This window comes from Phaenicophaeus curvirostris, chromosome 4, assembly GCF_032191515.1.
Source record: "Phaenicophaeus curvirostris isolate KB17595 chromosome 4, BPBGC_Pcur_1.0, whole genome shotgun sequence".
Taxonomy (NCBI): Eukaryota; Metazoa; Chordata; class Aves; order Cuculiformes; family Cuculidae; genus Phaenicophaeus; species Phaenicophaeus curvirostris.
The window spans coordinates 72430276-72449558 of NC_091395.1; the positions used below are offsets into that span (position 1 = coordinate 72430276).

The 19283-nt window shown below is 49.7% G+C and overlaps 1 protein-coding gene across 1 annotated transcript; it reads left to right on the forward strand.

Moving 5' to 3' along the window:
* Nucleotides 1-565: 565 nt before the first annotated feature.
* Nucleotides 566-9794, forward strand: LOC138720341 (uncharacterized). Its single transcript, XM_069856505.1, has 2 exons — nt 566-649; nt 6342-9794. Exon 2 carries the CDS (start codon nt 6352-6354, stop codon nt 8974-8976), a length of 2625 nt encoding a protein of 874 aa, XP_069712606.1. The 5' UTR covers nt 566-649; nt 6342-6351; the 3' UTR covers nt 8977-9794.
* The last annotated feature ends 9489 nt before the right edge of the window (nt 9795-19283 follow it).

Sequence of the window (19283 nt, forward strand, 5' to 3'; positions counted from 1 at the left end):
CTGGTTTGTGGCATGGACAAATGCTGCTTCTGAAGTCCAGAAGCCAAAATGGATCTGAACTACAAATTGTATGATTTTTTCCTGCTATCTCTTCTCCCCCCCATCAAGCAGTTTGTGCTTGGAGGGGGAGTTTGGGGGGGACTGTGTGTGTTACAGGTATCAGGTGTGAGCCCCATGGGCAATCTCCCCCTAAAGCTGAGGTGCTAACAGTGTGCAGCGAGTGAGGAGGCTATTGGGGCACTTTGGGAGGATGGATGCTGAGGGAAAAGGCTCCAGCTCTCCCTCTTCAGGGCACCTGGTGCAAGCAGAGGCTAGAGCGACTGCCAACTAATCCTGCCCCCCCCAAAAAACAGATAAGGGACAAAGCAGTTGTTCCCATGTGATTACAGCCTCCCTAATCAGAGCTGAAGATGATAAGGGAAATGTCCCTGGGAAGGCAGGAGGAGGGATGCAGCACCTGCAGGAGGAAAGACACCGAGAAAGTAAACAGAGGAGTTATCAGTCCCAAACAACGACCTGCCAGGGCAATAAAAAGCCACCGAGGTTGGCCCTCAGGAGCGCCTTGACCTTAAAGGTGCTGAATCCACCAGAGCTCCGCAGTGGCTGTCTCCAGATCCTCAGGACTGCCAGGACATCCAGCCAAGGATTGGTGAGATCTTATTATTGGGCTACTACTCTTCCTCTGCCTTGCTTTGCCCCTTCCTCTCCCTCCCCTCTCCCACCTCCAGCAACCAGCGGGTCGCCCGTGGCTGCCTGCTCGGCCACCGGCCCTGACCTTTCCCATCCCTTGATCCCAGGTTCAACATCCCCACAGGGAGGGATTTTTGAAGGGGCAGGTCGTGGGGTTGCAGCCCTCCTCTGGGGGTGGGTTGGTAGTGCTGGTGTTATGGTAGCTTTGCCCTGAAAGAGTCACCACAGATCTCAGTCCCCTCACCATGATGAGCGATATCGTTAGCAACTGGAAGCTGGAGCAATATGTGCTCCAGAAGTGTCTCCCCCCAATTTGGTCCCCAGGGGCTTTCCAGGGTCCAGATGCGTATCAGCAGCTGTGCCAGCAGTGGGAGAGTTGGTCAGAGGAGACCAAAAAACCCAAACCCACAAATAAGTGCAAGAAGCGAGCGGCTTTGCAGGGTTTGTTGATGGTGGGCAGGGAGTTGTCTAAATTGCTCAAGGATGCTCTTGACAATGTGCAGACGCTGGAGCAGACCAAGACTGAGCTTAAAATGCAGGTGGACAACCTGCGAGCAGAGGTGCAGGGTTTGTGCGGGGACTCTCTGCGGAGCGCAGTGGAGATCACCCGGCTGGAGAGCAAGCTGGGCTACGAGAAGCTGAAAACAGAGGAGCTGGAGAAGGAGGTTGGCAAGTGGATCGGGGAGACCCATGATGCACAGAGTGCCGTGCGGGCTGTCCTGCAGGACGTCCAACGGGACCGGGGCAGCGGCCCTGATCACAAGGTATGCCATGCCAAAATCCAGGAGTTGCAGGCGGAGCTGGGGGTGTCAAGGGGCATCGTGGCTGCCATCCAAGGCAAGAGGAGCCGGTTTGGGAACGGTGAGGGGGAGGACTCCCTGGACCCGCACCCACCCCACTATGACTATGAGGATGATGTGTGGGGTGCCAATGGCCCCACCAGGCCATCCCCCTATGCTCCTCTGCGGGAGGAGATGAACCACCTGCAAGGAGGGGAGGTGGAGACTTCCAAAGTTAAAAAGAGCCCCCCTGACGAGCCTGCAGCCCACAGTCCACTCCAGGCCATAGACACCAACAGGGCTATGCTCTGGCTTACCCCGGAGCAGCTCAAGACAATGGGAAAGATGCTGGGGCCACTGACTAAGGAGACAGCAGTCAACTGGCTGTCCAGGGCCCAGCGGCTGCCCAGGTGCCAGAACAGCAACTCAGTGAGTGACCTGATAGATGTAGTGAGAAAGTGCATGAAACCAGATGATTTTGCAGCCCTGCCAGGGGACGTGCAGATGGGCAATGTCCAGGACATCGGGGACATCCTGTCAGCTGTGCTCAAGGTGTTCTTCCCAGAGGTCAACCCCTTAGTGCTATTCCACCAGGAGAAGCAAAATCCAGAGGAGAGGCCAGATGCCTATGTTAACCGTAAGAAGATGCTCTACCAGATGGCTGGGCTGCCTGGCTCAAAGGACTCCCCCCTTGATTTTGACAGGCCTGAATTCAAGGAGCCACTAGTTGTAGGGCTGACCCCCCCTTTGCGGGTGATTGCTGGTGGGGATGCAGCCAGAAAGCCGCTGTCAGAGCTGGAGCAGATACTGACCCAGAATTTTGAGCTGCAAAAGCAGGCATTCCCGGGATACATGCTGGGGGGGAAGAAAGGGAAAAACTCAGCCATGTCCTACCAAAATGCGGGGATGAGAAAAATGCAAGGAGACCACCGAAAAGATCCCGATGGCAAGGGTGGTTTGGGGAAGGAGAACCAGCAAGGGATGAGGTTTCAGAAGTCCAGCCCTTGGCGGGCTGAGGTGAGGAAGCGCTTGATAAAATACGAGAAGCAGGAGGATATTGATGGCTTGCCGGACTCGGAGCTTTTTGAAAAACTGGTCTTGCATGAGGCCAAAAAGCACAGCAGCTCCAACCCGATTGACCCGGGGTCTAAAGCTCAGCAATAGGGCTGCCAGGCACCTGCAACGCCCCTTTTTGTGGCACCGATTAAGACCGATTTGTGGGGGCGCCTGATAGTTGATATAACTATTGGAGGAGGGGTGCTTGGACAAGTGATGTTAATTGATACTGGTGCCACTTATTCAATTTTGAATATGGCCCCTGGCGAAGCCGGGCTCTTCCAAACCTGTGAAATTATTGAATTGACGGGGTCGAATGGCCAAAAATCCTCAGTGCCATTCACAGGGCTCATATCCTTTGAAATTGGGACTGTCAAAGGGTCTGAAAAATTTGGGAAAATGGAAATGAAGGGAAAGCTGGGAATTTTAGCCATTTCCGTGCTGACAAACATGGGGGTGGTGGTGGACTTGGCAAACCAAGCACTGCTACACTGCCCCCAAAGCAATGTGTCCATCATTCCGGCAAGCCACAGGGTGATGTCAGTGAAAGCCCCTGAGCTCCTGGTGCACCCCAAGTGGAACCCCCGAGTGACACAGGTCACAGAGCATTTCCCCCAGGTCTGGGCAAGGAACAAGTTGGATTGTGGGCAGATTGATGCTGTTGTGACAGTCAAAGGGCCAGATCCCCCTCGTCAGCCACTGCTCCGGTACCCAGCTGAGGCTGAGGACAGCTTGTGGGACACAGTTAAATCATTGCTGGAGCAGGGGGTGCTGGTGGAGCAGCAGAGCACCAGCAATGCTCCAGTGTGGCCCCTGAGGAAAGCTGATGGGAAAACGTGGAGGCTGGCAGTCGATTTTGGTGCCCTGAACAGTGTCACTCCACTGCGAACCTCTGCAGTGGCCAGGTATCCAGACATCATGGAGGCCATCTCTCGGGGATCCAAGTGGTTCTCGGTGCTCAGCCTGACCAGCCCATCGTTTGCCATCTCCTTGCACCCTGACTCCCGGCACAAGTTTGCCTTCACCCTTCGAGGACGGCAATTTGTCTTCGCTAGAGTCCCCCCAGGCTTCCACAATGCCCCTGCCATCTGCCACACGTACGTGGTGAGGATGTGGGAGAAGCTCAGCCACCGGGACAGAGTGCTGTCCTGTGCTGGTGATATCCTCATCCACACTCGGACAAAGGAGGAGAACCTGGAGGTGTTGGGAGAGGTGCTGGAGGCCGTCCAGAAGACGGGCTTCAGGATCAGCCCCACAAAGGCCCAGCTGTGCTGGAAGGAGGTCTCCTTCCTCGGGGTTACCCTAGGAGAGGGTAGGTGCTCCCTGGAGAAACAGAGGGTGGAGCTAATACAGAAGGTGCCAGCACCCTCTGATGCTACCACTCTGAGGTCCTTCCTGGCTCTCCTGAGGTTCTCCCGGGATTTTGTTGAGGGCTATGCAGAGAAAGCTGCCCCGCTCTGCCACCTCCTGAAGAAGAACATCCGTTGGGAATGGGGGCCAGAGCAGGACGAGGCAGTGAAGACCTTAAAGGAGAGCGTAGCGCAAGCCCCTGTGCTGGCACGTCCCCAGGGGGACAGACCCTACATCCTGCAGTTGTGCAGCGCAGGCTCGGGGCTGCGGGCTACTCTGGGCCAGCAGCATGGTGCCCACCTCCTCCCCGTTGCCCACGCCTCGCGCCTCCTGACATCGGCTGAGCAGCAGTTCACTGGCTATGAGAGGGAGGTTTTAGCCTTGACCTGGGCCCTGCAGCACTGGGAATATCTGGTGGGGTCAGCCCCGGTGCTGCTGAGGACCTCCCATACCCCGGTGAGGTACCTCTTGTTGGGGAAAGGGGACAATGGTCCCCTGTGCTGCCCCAGGCTGGCCAACTGGGTGTTAGCATTGACCAAAAAGGAGGTCCCTGGGGTGGCAGGGGAGCTCTCACCTGGCACTTATGGGGTGCTAATCAGCGGAGAGAAGGATGGGGAGGAACCAGAGGGTTCCCTAGCTGACCCCAAGCCGCGACAGGCACCCCTGTTTGAGAGTGGCCTCAGCCTGGAGCAAGCCAAGGACAGAGGCTATATCGTGTGGTTTGTAGATGGGTCCAACTACAGCGAGGGAGGGGTGACCTACACGGGCTACGCTGCCGTCAACTGGGGCACCGGGGAGGTGGTGAAGGGGAGGTGCCTGCCCCACTCCATCCAGGCTGCTGAGCTGGTGGCTGTGACCGCTGCCCTGGAAAACACGCCGGCAGACAAGCCGCTGGCCATATTTTCAGACTCGGGTTGGGTGGTGCGGGCTGCCCTAGAGTGGTTGCCACTCTGGAGGGAGAGGGACATGCAGTCTGCCGATGGCAAGCCTGTCACCTACGCCAAGAAGCTGCTGTACCTTGCGAGGCTGGCAGAGCAGAGAGCGTGCCCGGCACAGATCATCAAGGTCAAGGCCCACAAGAAGGGTACGGAGGAAGCCAAGTGGAACAAGGAGGCAGATGCCAAAGCCAAGCAAGCTGCTAAGGAAGGGCTGATGTGGAAAGCCAGCAAGCCCTCAGAGAATGGCCCCTTGTCAGTGGTTTCCAGACACTGGGAAAACGTAGACCTGGTGGGCTTGCAGGTGCAAGACCCTAGCATCCAGGAGTTAGCGCAGGGCAGGGAGTACAAAGGGTGCAAGGTGTGGAAGGACATCTCGGGGCTGGTCCTGGCACGGAGGGAGGGGGCAGAACTTCCAGTCTGGGTGGTGCCTGAACTGGTCCGGACGGAGCTGGTGGCCCTAGCTCATGAGCAGGGGCATTTGGGTGTAGACAAGACCATGGTGAGGGTGCAAGGTACTGGGTGGTGGCCTGAAATGAAAGAGGACGTGGAGAGGTACGTCAGCAACTGCCTGACGTGTGCAGCTGACAATACTGATGCCAAAACAGCCAAAGCCCTCCTGGGTCACCAGAGGGTTTCTGGACCATGGAGCAAGCTGCAGATGGAGTTTATTGGCCCCTTGCCCCAAACAGCTCAAGGGAACAGGTATTGCCTGGTGATCAGCGACAATTTCACCAGGTGGGTGGAAGCATTTCCAGCTCGAAACAACACGCCCAGCACAACTGCAAAGATCCTAGTAGAGCACATCTTCTCACAGTGGGGCGTCCCAAAAGAGATCGACTCAGACCAAGGCCAACGCTTCATCAGAGAAGTCATGAAAGGGGTGTGCCAAGCCCTGAGTATCAAGCAAAAGCTTCAGATCACAGGGCATCTCCAGAAGCCCAACTTGGTGGAGGGGCCCAATGAGCCACTGAAGACAGCACTGAGGAAGCTCGTGAACCAGCAAAGGAAAGACTGGGATCAGAGGATCCCATTGATCCTGCTGGCATTACGAGGGGCAGTAGCATCTCAAGTACCTTCTTCCCAAAAGCTGCCTCCTGCAAGAGACCTGAAGCTGCTGGGAAACTGGTGGCAAAGAGGGGAGCCACCAGATGCACTTCAGCCCCGCATCCTGACAGACAGGTGGATCCAGGACTTGCTGAGGACTCTGTTGGGTACATACCACCAGTTCGCCTTGGTGCAGAAGATCAGCATTGCCAAGATAGATAAGCAGATGGGAGCACTGATGCGCCCCATGGAGTGGAACACAGGGGACCTGGTAAAGTATCGGGAGATTAGAGAGAAGAATGAGGTGTTGGGATCCCAGTGGATGGGGCCTGTTAGGGTTGTGAACAAGGCTAGCTCCTCCATGTACCAGGTAGAAATCAGGAAGGGGGCAAAAAGGCAGGAAAAATGGCTCCATTCTTCGCAATTAAAAGCATGGAAGGGAAATTAACGGGGCTGGAGAGCCCGTCTTGCTTCTGTTTTGCAGATAAAGAAAAATGGGAGGCGATTGTGACCGGCAGGAAGGGCGAACTTCGTGGCATCACCAGCCTTGTTTGTGCTGCAAGGAAAATGCTTTGAAATGTATGGCTGCAGGATTTGCTTTGCTTTCTGGTATGTGCCTAGCACTCAGTACCCACCATTTCCAACCAGCTCATCAGCATCTCCGACAAGAAGTTAGTTTTTCCCACTTAGAAAGGCACCCTGACACATGGGCCACAGCCCAGCACAGGGTTAGGAGGTACACAAAACTTGGGACTGATTGGCCCTGGTCTCAAGCTCACATAAAATATACAGGAAGCATGGGTTTAAATTCTAACAAAGGCTTAAATTTGTCAACGGTGGTTATGCACGGGACAGAGGTGTACTTGGAAAATGAGTGGAGCTGGGACAGCATAAACAGACTCCCGCAGCTGCCCGGGCAGGTGGGACAAGAAATAAAGGTAGGGTGCAGGGTAATTAATGGATCCACTCACCAGCAGGTAACTCAAATCTCCATAACTGAAATAAAAACCAAGAAGAACCAGAAAAAAATCTGTGCTGTAGAAAAATTGGACTGCTGGTGCAATTTTACTTTGGTCCAGCCAGTCTTTGTGGTCTGCCTCTGGGCCCACAACACCGTGGGGCTGTCCTTTAAATTCAAGATTAACACCGTGACTCACTCCTTTGCTGCTGTTATGATGTCAAAGTGCCATTTTTTGGCCTGGCATGCAGCCCAATATGCTGAAGTTGGCAACCAGGTAAAATTGGAAATTAAATACTCCCAAGAAAGTGTAACTGACCCAATGCAAATCAATGGCACCACCGTGACTATCACTGCCCCTAACAGTCGCAAGTGGGTTGTGCCAGTAAACTGCTTATGTGAGAGTAAAATGTTTAATAGTTCTGAATTAGTCATGGAGGCTTCATGGTACAATCAGGATAATGGACGCTGCCCACATCTGGTCATAAACCTTCAGGTGTGGTGTCGAGGAAATCTAAGCGTAGAAATGTCCCCTGAGCTTGGAGGGAAGTGGCAGATAGAAGGCCCCAAAGGATTTAAAAAAGAGTTTACCATCATTGCTGTTTTGCGCCCTTTTATTTCCAAAATAGGCCCTTACGTAGTCAAGCGAAATCATGTCCAAGAGCTGTTGACTGGGCCTGTCCGATCACTGAAGAAGGTGGTGTTGTCTCTGTCCACTGTTAATATTTCATCTGTCAGACCACACTGTACCCCCTTTCTATCCACCCTCCACACTGGCTGGCTTGCTTGGCTCCACAGCCGCTCCATCCAGGGGACCCGGGCCAAAAGAGACTTGTTGGCCACAGTGCTGGGAGGAGGAGGCGCTGGGCTGGGAGTCCTCAACAACATGAATGTTGAGGTCTTGGCCAACAAGTTGGAGGCTGTCAGCTCAGGTGTGCAGGGCCTCCTCAACCCCTTGAATTCATCCCTGGCCAGCCTCGGGATGGGGCAGTGGCTTGTGTCAGAGGTGTTGCCCACCTGGGAACAAATAAATGAGAAAGACCACCAGATGCTGCTGCGAGCGCTGGGCATTGAACAAAATAACGTCTCTCTTGCTCTTAGTTGCATCCAGGCCCAGATGTGGGTGCAGAGTGTCATTGCAGGTATCCTGAGAGACGGTGACAATGGCATCCTCCCCACTGAGATCCGAAAAATTGTGTGGGATGCAGCCACAGAGAAGGAGCGGCAGCTCCAAGCCTGGTGGAGGCTCGTCAACTTCACCCATGACCAGGTCCTCAACGTAGTCATCGCTCACGTCCTGACCGTGGCTGAGGCTCGCATTGAAAAGGTTTACCCCATCGTGGCCCTGGGGGTAAACACAAATGGGTCTGTGCTCTATCCTTTGGACCATCGCATGTGGGCGAGGGTGTCGGATGGGAAATGGCAGTCAGTCGATTTGGAAGCTTGCATTTTGGAAAGGGGGCTGGGATTCATATGCGAAGATGATGCCCTTAAGGCGAGTGATGTTTGCTTTGACACCAAAGAAGGGGTGTGCCATTTTGAGATCAGTCCCCAGAGCAGTAATAAAACCGTGGTAGTGTATGTAGGGAAAGGGTGTGTGTGCTTTAGAACAACGTGCAAATATGTGCAAATTAATGAAGTTTATAATCAGACTGTGTTTAGTGACTCAAATATGTGTGCTTGCAACGTAGCTATTATTAGAGGCTGTGATTTTGCTTATAAACCACCCATGTTAACTAGCCAGTTGCTAATCAGAAACTATACCTTGTATCGTAGTATAACTCCGACCCCCATCGGTATGGATTTGTCGCTTGTAAAAGAAATGTTAGTGCATGTGAATTTACAGCAGCTGTTAGAAAATGCTAAGGCAGAAGCTAAAAAGATCCTAATAACTGTACATCATGATGGAAAAGTTATAAAACAGGTAATGGAACGAATTAAGAGTGTGGGAGAACACCACTGGTGGGAAGTTTTCTTTGGTTGGTCCCCCACAGCCACTGGCATCTTCAATACGCTTCTGCACCCTGTAGTAGTTGTTCTGCTAATGCAAATCTGCTTGTGCTTTGCCATGGTAGCGACTTGTTACAGGATGAGGCAAGTAAAATGCTGCATTGACAACCAGGTGAAAGGACTAGGGATGGCCAAGCGCCTCCTACCATAGTCAAGGGCAAGACTGGGTTGGCCTCTGTGTTTGCCACCAAGAAGAACTTCTGGCTCCGCTGTTGGCTGCAACCCAGTAGGCGTTGAGCAGTGGAGACACATGCCATACCAGACCTTGATGTGAGGGATGGCCTCCTCTGTTATGAGGGCCATCCAGGAGGGGAGGGCAGGCCAAGCAGCCTGTGGCTGGCATGAATCACAGAATGATTGAGGTTGGAAGGTACTTCTTGAGATGATCTAGTCCAAGCCTCCCTGCTCAAGCAGGGTCACCTAGAGCAGATTGCCCAGGACTGTATCTAGTTGAGTTTTGAATATCTCCAAAGATGGAGACTCCACAACCTCTCTGGGTAAGCCTGTTCCAATATTTGATCATCCTCACAATAAAAAAGCAAGAGTTAGTATAAGTAACTTGTCTTTGAACCTCCCACCCCCAAATGCTGTGTGAAGAAGCTGATTTTGTGTGATTTAAGACTCCTTAAGCAGAGGAGAAGGGGACAAAGAAAGCCAAAGACAGTGTCTTTGAAGAAGAGAGAAGGGAACGAATATGCCTGAGTGTTGAAAAGCACCCACTGAATATTGAAGATGTGTTACCAGCCTCAAAGACTTTGAAAGATGATAAAAGATGAGCAAACCAAAAGACCCTGTGATCACATTGGACTTAAAGGAGCTGAACACACATGGACTTTTGCAGCAACCATCTCTGGGCTCCCGAGTCTCCCAGGATGTTTGGCCAACAGATTGGTGAGATCTTGTTTTTGGAGCCTGGACATCACTGCTTTGCTTTGCCTAGTTGTGCATGTACTCAATAAAACGTATCTTTTAGAGAATGGGCTGTCTATTCATTCGCCACCTACTCAGCTACTCTCTACCCTGGCTTGTAACTTTGGCTGCACTGGTAAAGAGAAATTCTGGTAGAAAGAAAAGATGTGGGTTTTTTCTCCTTTTTAGAGGCCAAAATCCTTAACTTGCTTTTTGTCTGCAGAATATTCACAATGAAACACAAAGATTTCTGCCTCAGGCTGAAGAGCAGGGCTCTTGGCTGCTGCACAAACTCACACCCCTATTTCATGCTACCTCTCTCATTCTGCATTAACTCCCTGCCTCTGAACCCAGATGGAGCATTAGAATTGTAGATAGAGGAACTCAAACATTTCAAAAGCATTAAGATTTAAAAAAAAAATATGAATCAAACCTCTCATTTCAACCCCAAATATCTGATCACGTCTTAGAGGCGTTTCTCTCTCTAAGAATGGGGTGGGGAGTTATGCAGACAAAAAAGCCCCATGCAATCTAGGCTGAAATAAAAAGATTAAAGAACTGGCCTTTAACGCAGCAGGCAGCCACTGGGCTAGCTCAAGAAATGAGATAAACCCCCCACTTTCACAAACCCCAGGCTGGGAATTGCAAAGAAACTTCAATATATGGGTTTGATAAAGACGCTTCTTAAGAATCATGTATTACAACTGAACTCATGAATCACTAATAAATAAATTACTGTCTAAACCCACAGAAATCCCTCCCCCCCTTCAAGCACCATGAAAACACCCCTTCATCCTTGGGATGGGAGGTTGAACTCTCCTCCCAGCCCTCCCACCCACCTGGGAAAGGGCTGGTGCCTTGTCCCCTCTGCTCTCTGCTGGTCGCTTCATTTTACTCATAACAAAGCCTCAGAGAAAACAAACCATTATTTTAATTAAAGCACCTTTCTTACTTGCTTACTCCTTACATATTTCATGAGAATTAATTTCCTTGTGAATAATTGCCCTTTTATACAAATCCTTTACCCCTAAACTGTTTTGGGGAGCCTGCAGGGGAAAAAGGTACCACACTCTTCAGTTCTAAAATTGCACTGGGGGAGTGCGGCACAGCCGAGGTTAGTCCCAGGGCGATGGTATGGCCATAGGGAAAGGGATTCTTATATCTACACACAGATTTTAGCTGAATGCAGACCTCTTCACGGCTGCTGCTTGTGGCAGCAGCATAGAATCATAGAATCATAGAATAACCAGGCTGGAAGAGACCCACCAGATCATCGAGTCCAACCATTCCTATCAAACACTAAACCATGTCCCTTAGCACCTCGTCCACCCGTGCCTTAAACACCTCCAGGGATGGTGACTCAACCACCTCCCTGGGCAGCCTGTTCCAGTGCCCAATGACCCTTTCTGTGAAAAATTTCTTCCTAATGTCCAGCCTAAATCTCCCCTGGCAGAGCTTGAGGCCATTCCCTCTTGTCCTGTCCCCAGTCACTTGGGAGAAGAGGCCAGCACCCTCCTCTCTACAACCTCCTTTCAGGTAGTTGTAGAGAGCAATGAGGTCTCCCCTCAGCCTCCTCTTCTCCAGGCTAAACAACCCCAGCTCTCTCAGCCGTTCCTCATAAGGCCTGTTCTCCAGCTCCCTCACCAGCTTTGTTGCTCTTCTCTGGACTCGCTCCAGAGCCTCAACATCCTTCTTGTGGTGAGGGGCCCAGAACTGAACACAGGATTCGAGTTGTGGTCTCACCAGTGCAGAATACAGAGGGAGAATAACCTCCCTGGACCTGCTGGTCACACCATTTCTGATCCAAGCCAAGATGCCATTGGCCTTCTTGGCCACCTGGGCCACTGCTGGCTCATGTTCAGTCACTGTCAACCAACACCCCCAGGTCCCTCTCCTCCAGGCAGCTTTCTAGACAGACTTCTCCTAGTCTGTAGCACTGCACAGGGTTGTTGTGCCCCAAGTGCAGGACCCGGCATTTGGCCTTGTTAAACCTCATGCCATTGGACTCTGCCCAGCGGTCCAGCCTGTTCAGATCCCTTTGCAGAGCCTCCCGACCCTCCAGCAGATCGACACTTCCACCCAGCTTAGTGTCGTCCGCAAACTTGCTAAGGGTGCATTCGATGCCTTCATCCAGGTCATTGATAAAGACATTGAACAGGGCTGGACCCAGCACTGAGCCCTGGGGAACCCCACTTGTCACTGGCCTCCAGCTGGATTTCACACCATTTCCCACCACTCTCTGGGCCCTCCAGCCAACCAGTTTTCCACCCAGGAGAGTGTGCGCCTGTCCAGCCCAGAGGTGACAGTTTCTCAAGCAGAATGCTGTGCATTCTCTGCAGCCGCAACGAGCTGCTGCCCGCTGCAGAGCCAGCACGCTGTGCACAGAGGTTTGGAAAGTTTGCAAAACTATATTAAGTTTCCCGCTCTCCGCCCCCAACCCGACTTCTGACTTTTAGTGTCGTTTGTTTATCACCACAAACCAAGGAGGGCTGTTTTCATGGTAGCAGCAGAATTGCTGCAGCTGTGATAGACTTCGAGTGCATCCTGGGAGCAGGACCTTCAGCCATGGCTTTTGTCTGCTCTTCTGTTTTTTTCAGTTGATCCCATAAAAGGTTTTACCCAGAGTTGGTGGCTTTCCTGAGACAAGCGGATAACACAATTGTATTTATTCCCTGGTGTTTTTCCCTCTGTCCTCTATGCTCTGGAGCAGAAGGGAGTCTGCCTGTGCAGAGCATACAAGCTGTGGCTCACGGAAACCCTCAGCCCATCTGCAACACAGCAGCTTTCCTCGGTTCTAACGTGATCAGTTGAAGAGGTGGTTTTCTGAGCTAGTCCAGCCTGGTTGCCTCCGCTTTCAGCTGCGAAGATTGATGAACGCAGGTTACTGGTCCCACTGGTCTAGTCCGAGTAGTAGTAATTCAGATTAATTTCTGCAAAACTAGGAGCTAAGATGCAAAATTTTGACTGAAGTGGAACAAGTGAGGCAAAAATAAGACTTGTTGGTGACAGCAGAAGTGTTTGGGTCCTCTGGACATTCTAAAAAGAGCCCACAATGGACAGGAAAGTACCAAAGACATAACATAACCCAAAAAGCCTGCTTTTCATGCCAAGCATCTGCTTATCTCTGTATGCGCCTCATGAGACTGCAGGGATACTCTGTTATTTGTCTTGGGTACCTGGCATGTTTCTGAGAGGGACCTTTCCTGATGCTGCGTGGCCTCCTGCCAATTAGAGGACATGCCCTTCAGCCACATGGAAGGGACACAGCAGGTCCTCACTCCATGAAGTGCACACAGAGTCTCTATCTCCTCCAAAGCAAAAGCGAGGGGCTACTTGGAGATATCTGAATCGTGGCTGCATGGGGTCATCTCCAGATCTAGTCCTGGAGTGAAGACCTAACAGTTGCCCCCAATGTATACATCTCATACTGGTTTGAATGAAATGGAGAAGGAATTTTGAGCCTGGATTTTCCTCTGGCATCATCCCTGGATGATGCTTTGAGCCACCTGACCTAGTGGGAAGTGTCCCTGCCCATGGCAGGGGGGTTGAAACTGGATGATCTCTAAGATTTCTTCAACCCAAACCATTCTATGGATTCATTTTCTTCCAAGCATTTTGCTTCTCCCCAAAGCACCCAAGGTGATTCACAGGGAAGCTGGATACTATCCCAAGCTATTTAGAATCTCTAAATTTACTGTAGACATGACCCAGCGTAGCAGAGCAGTAAAAAGGGAAGAGTGAGAAAGCTCCTGGGACAGTGATACAATCAGACAGTGATGCAGCACAGCGTGCTGTATTCTGGCTGATCATGATTCATTATGTATGGTCCAGATGGAAGAAATTACTTTTAGGATGCAGAGTCAAGAAGAGCATCAGGGCTCAGAGGCACAATGGGGAAAGTTAGTCTGAGAGCTAAAAACTGGGTAGCTCATTTGGGCAGATTCTGGCATGTGTTGATATTTTTTCTGCTTTGTAGAATCTCAGAGAAATTCTGTGATGTTCCAGCAATCAGCATGAAGTGAGACACTTGATTTACTCATCACAGCAGCCTCAGGAAGTGATTATATATATATCAGACTGGCTGAGAAGAGATCATGAATAACTCAGTAGGGAATTAGTTTACCCTTAGGGATGGTAAAATGATTGCAGTTATATCCCACAGAGGGAAATGCAGGGAATTCTCATGGGTTCACTCATTTTCTTGAAACATAAAGGGCAACACAAACCATTTCCAGTTTTGAGAGAGGTCTATCATTGGCTGGACTGTTGAGTTTGGCAAAACTTACACAAGGCACCATAATAAAGAATTAGGCCTCCTACAGCATAGAGTCATAGAATCTTAGTACTGTTTGGTTGGAAAAGACCTTTGAGATCATTGAGCCCAGCTATACCTGTCTACTATTAAATCATATCTCCAAGCACCTTGTCTACTCATCCTTTAAACACCTCCTGGGATGGTGACTCAACCACTTCCCTGGGCAGACTCTGCCAGTGCCTGAGAACCCTTTCAGTGAAGAAATTTTTCCTAAACTAAATCTCCCCTGGCATGACTTAAGGCCGTTTCCCCTCATCCTATCACTTGCTACTTGGGAGAAGAGACCAACACCTACATCTATACAACCTCCTTTTCGGTAGTTGTAGAGAGCAATAAGTCTCTGCTCAGCCTCCTCATTTCCAGGATAAACAATCCCTGTTCCCTCAGATGCTCCTCATAAAACTCCTTCAGCAGCTTTGTTGCTCTTCTCTGGACAGACTCCAGCCCCTTGATGTCCTTTTTGTAATGAGGGGTCCAAAAATGAACGCAATATTTGAGGTTCAGCCTCAACACTGCCGAGTACAGGAGAAGGATGATTTCCCTGGTCCTGCTGGCCACACTGTTTCTCATACAAGCCAAGATGCCATTGGCTTTCTTGTGCTTCTGGACACACTGCTGGCTCATGTTCAGCTGCTGTTGACCAACACCCCCAGGTTCTTCTCCTCCAGGCAGCTTTCCAGCCACTCTCCCCAAGCCTGTAGAGCTGCACAGGGTTGTTGTGTCCCAAGTGCAGGACTCGGCACTTGGCATTGTTAAACCTCATCCCGCTGGCCTCAGCCCATCGATCCAGCCTGTCCAGAAACCTCTGTAGGGCCTCCTTACATGACTGCATGGGGCAGTCAAAAGGCCCTTGTTCCTCCACTTGTTCTCATCAGTTTCACAAGTGGATGAGAGTCAAAGGTACCTGGACAAAGAACAGAAATAAATATTACATTTAGTGCCATCAGACAGTTTAATGACTGTAGCATTTCCACAGCCACCCTTAAATTGACTAAAGATCAGAAGTTTCAAACCTGGAGGCCTAACACAAGGCAACCTAATCTCTTTCTAGACAGCTCATTGGATCATCTTTGATGTTTGTGCTACTGAACAGCAGGCAGTCAACTGTTCTCAAAACTAAATCTCTTTTTGGGTTGCCTACAGAGGGTTATAGGTGCTTATTTATTGACAGTTTCAAGACAGCTTGGACAACCCTGGCTTAGGCTTCCGTTTGCTGAACTCCACTCAAGTCTCTTGTATTTATCAAATGCCACATGAGCACATTCTAAAGCATAAACACAACAAACCCACCTTGCTGGGGGGATTCCTCCTGCATTATCCTTACTCTCTCTTGGCAGATGTTGCAGTAATGCTACTTGCGTTTGCCTAACAATAAGCAAACAGCATCAGAATGCTCTACACAAAACTGTTAAGAAAACCCCAACTCAAAGATTTATTTGGCTCAGCAGCACATCCACCAATGAACAAGAAAGTACTGCCAAAACTGTGGTCGTGTGTCTGTTCTCACTTCCTTCGTGCTTGTTTATAAACCTGACTGGTAATCATAGAATCATAAAATTATAGAATCATTTTAACTCCGTTAGTTGCCAGGGCTGGCATGGAGCAGTAAAATCATAATGAAAGATGACATAGCTACGAGATGAATGTTGGAGAGCGGATAAGGCTACATGATGGGGGTCGAGATGGACACCAGCTTGTGGGTGTTGTTTCACCCTCCTTTTCTTCACCAGCTAGCGCTTCTTGCTGTTTTGAGTGTGGAGTGAAAAGACAAAAGGCAAGCTGTGCAGCGGTGTGCGTACTCCATACCCAGCAAGCCCCCCCGTTTGCAGCTGCACAGCAGGCAGCGTGCAGGCTCTGCTCAGGCTGGTGCCACAACACTTTCACCGCAGGCACAGCATCAGGGTCGGCACGCCGGCACTCCTGAACAAGCGTGGCTGGGGTGTGTGGTCTGACTTCTCCAGTGACTGAGCTAGAATATAAGAATAAAAGGAGATATAAGCAAAGCAGAAGGCAGAAAGCAGCTGGCATTACCTCCTCCCTCAGGTTTTAGAGGGGTTCTTTCCAAAGCAAAGCCCCTTCCTTACAATCCTCTCTTTTTGAGGGCAATTCTAGGGAAGCGAGTACGTAGCACCTGCTTGTGTTAGGCTGTGAGTGCGGATACCCTCACACAGTGACATGAAATAACTTAGCATGGAAGAGGCAGTAATCTTGTGAGTTTTCAGAAAATATCACAGACTTGTCAGCACTTAAACAGACACAAATGCCAACAATGCTACCTGCTGAAAATTGGCAAATGGTCCCAACTCCCAGGGTTTATACAAACCTGCAGTGGTAGGTTTTACGTCTGATGCTGCTCTGAAGGATGCAACTCCACTGCCATGGGCTTAATTTCACATTGGCTTCTCAGGCATCCTCTTCCATCCTGAGCATGACGGCATGACACAGGGAAGAAGCTCATGTGTGAAGGAATTGCTGAGGTGCATTCAGATTTGTCTGCTACATGCAATGCAGTGCAAGAGGTGCCTTCCCAAGAGGTCCTGAGGTCTCTGCATCATGGGCACCACTGGAATGAGCAACTTGGCCCAGGAACCTCAGTGCATGCACAGGTGAACCCAACCATGGCAGGGGAACTGGAGCTGGATGATCTTTAATGTCCCTTCTGACACAAACCATTCTATGATTCTATGTTGCTGCTGAAGGTAAGTTTAGATGCTGCCCAAGAGAAACCCGTCTGAGCTGAGAGCATCCTGCATGGTCCCTTGATCCGGGCTTGCTTGAAGCTATGGCACCAACAGTTCTGTTGACCTCAAAGAAGTGATTCAGAGAGCCCAAATCTTGCAAGCTGCTGAGAAGTCTCACATTTCAGTGGCCACACACTATCTTGCCCGGGTGACTCATTTGGCCAGACAGAAATGCAGCTGGTCTGGTGTTCAGCAACATGGGGAGTGCAGAGCAAGAGCGAGAGAATTACTGGGGTAAAGTTGAGCAAAGAGGAGTGATTTATTTATTCTTTTATGCACAAGAGGTGGATTTGAGAAAGGCTGGAGGCTGGGTAAGAAAGAACTGAGCTGATGCAGAAAGCCCCTCTAGTTTCTCCCGTCGTGCACTCGAGCCACAGATTTTATTTGCAAGTGAAGTCAAGTGAATGTAAGGATACAGATCTCAGTTTCGGTGAATACTCTAAAGAGAACCTGTATATATAGCACCGTACTTCAATGTGTTATGTGTTGTCATTGGTCTATGACTGACATAAGGGAGTGGAGAGAAATAGAAATCATCATTTCTGCTGACTACAAAATGGAAGGTTTTGCCTCCACGGCTCAGAAATAGCATCAATACAGACTGATACAATGCAGTTCCAGGTGGAAATTTTTGAGGGAAAAAGCTTAGCTATGAGCAAGAGGTACATAGTCAATCTTTTTCTTGGTATTATTGATCACTTGTTCAGCTTGTGGAGCTCGAATTTATTTGGAAACACCTAACACTTAGCTTTAGGGAAAACAACTTTATTTCAACTGTTTGCTAGGTTACTTCTCAGAACATTGCTGTGAACGGTTTCATTGTTAATTCTAAGAAATCCTGCTTCATTTTAAAGGTTTCTTTTAAAACTCCCCTCCCTCCCACCCACAGAGATTTTCAGTTTTCCCCACAGCTCTCAGAGTTAAAAAAATACAATGTACAACTTCTTTCACATTACTCGCACTGAGATTCTGGTTTTATTTCAAACTTTTGTGTCTTAAGTCAAGAAATAGAAGGGACCAGAGCTTTTCTTATTGAAAGAAAAGAAGGTCTATGACCTGAGGGGCCCTCATTTTGCCTGGTGTCGTTGAGTATTGATCCTACAGTGAATCCCCACTGTGACACAGGTGGCACTCAGTACATTGTGCAGGCGTTCAGGGCTTGTGGAAATGTCAGTCGCTTGTGGAAATTGAGATTCATGCCTGCACGCAGCCTTCCACCCCGGAGCAGCAGTGATTGCCAGCGCACACCTAGGAGCAAAGCTGAGCAGGCAGTTTGCTGTAGCTCCCTGAAATCAAACCGGAATTTTCTTAAAGTTCAATGACAATCAATGTCAAAACCTTTGCTCTACCAGAAATAACCAGTTGAAATAGCACTTCATTGCTCTCGACTGTAAATTGAGCTCTTTGAAATAAAGGGCAGTAGCTTATTTGGAGATGAGGAACCCTCTTGCTCTTTATCCAAATCTTTCCCACAGAAAGATTTATGGCACTGTACCTATTTATGATTTCCTGTCTATTCATTTTTTCTGACCCATTTCTGCTATACCTGCACTCATCACCAGTTTAGGGCTAAAGTCAAGGACTGCTACAGCTGGTTGGGGTTAAAAAAATACTATGATCACCAGCCACTTCACTTTGACAGTATAAGCAGGGTAGGAAACAAGTACAGCTGGAAAGACACCAGCAGATCTGATGGGGCTGTAACGTCCTCCCTCAGGTCATTTCCCACAGTAGATGTGAAGAAAACGCAGAAACTATAACATTTAAGTTTAAAAAAGCTGCAGCTAGAAGATCTCATCTGTCACCATATTACTGGCAAGCTGTAAATCACAGGAAAAAGTTGTGGATAGGTTGGAAAGAGAATCCAAATCTCACAGTCCTCACCCTGGTGCTTTCCTCTTGGTGATCTAGCTGATAAACGCAGCCATTAAGCACGGTGCCAGTTTCTGTGTTGTTAGATGGCTGTGCTGGCCAAGAGCTCTATGCTGAAAAACATAATTTAATTTAATTGAACTGTAACGGTCTTTTAACTTGCTCAAACAGCAGTTTTACACTGTAATCTGATTCCAAAGAAGCGTGGTACCTTTGAGACGTAGCTTAGGGCACTTGCATTCAGGTGATTTACACTGGTTTTAGTCGAATGCCTCTCAGCCTTTATAGAAATATGTTTGGACAAGTTAGCAGGTTAGATCGGATGAGGATACGTCTTTTAGACCAACAGCAGGGTTAACTTGCCAGGTGTTAGTGTTCCCAGTGTGCCTCGCTGAAACCACAGCCTGAATGCAGGGCATGCAAGGCGAGTTCGGCGGTTCTCCCTTTTATAGCAAGATTTCAAATAAGAGCCTGCCACCACGGAAACAAGTTCTTGTTCACTTCACAGGATGCAGAAAGAGATGTCCTTTTTCAGTTGTGGCTTTCTTTTCAGACAGACCTTGCAGTAGGATCACACCACAGTTTTTTCACACACTGCAGCCAGTCAGGAAAAAGAAACCA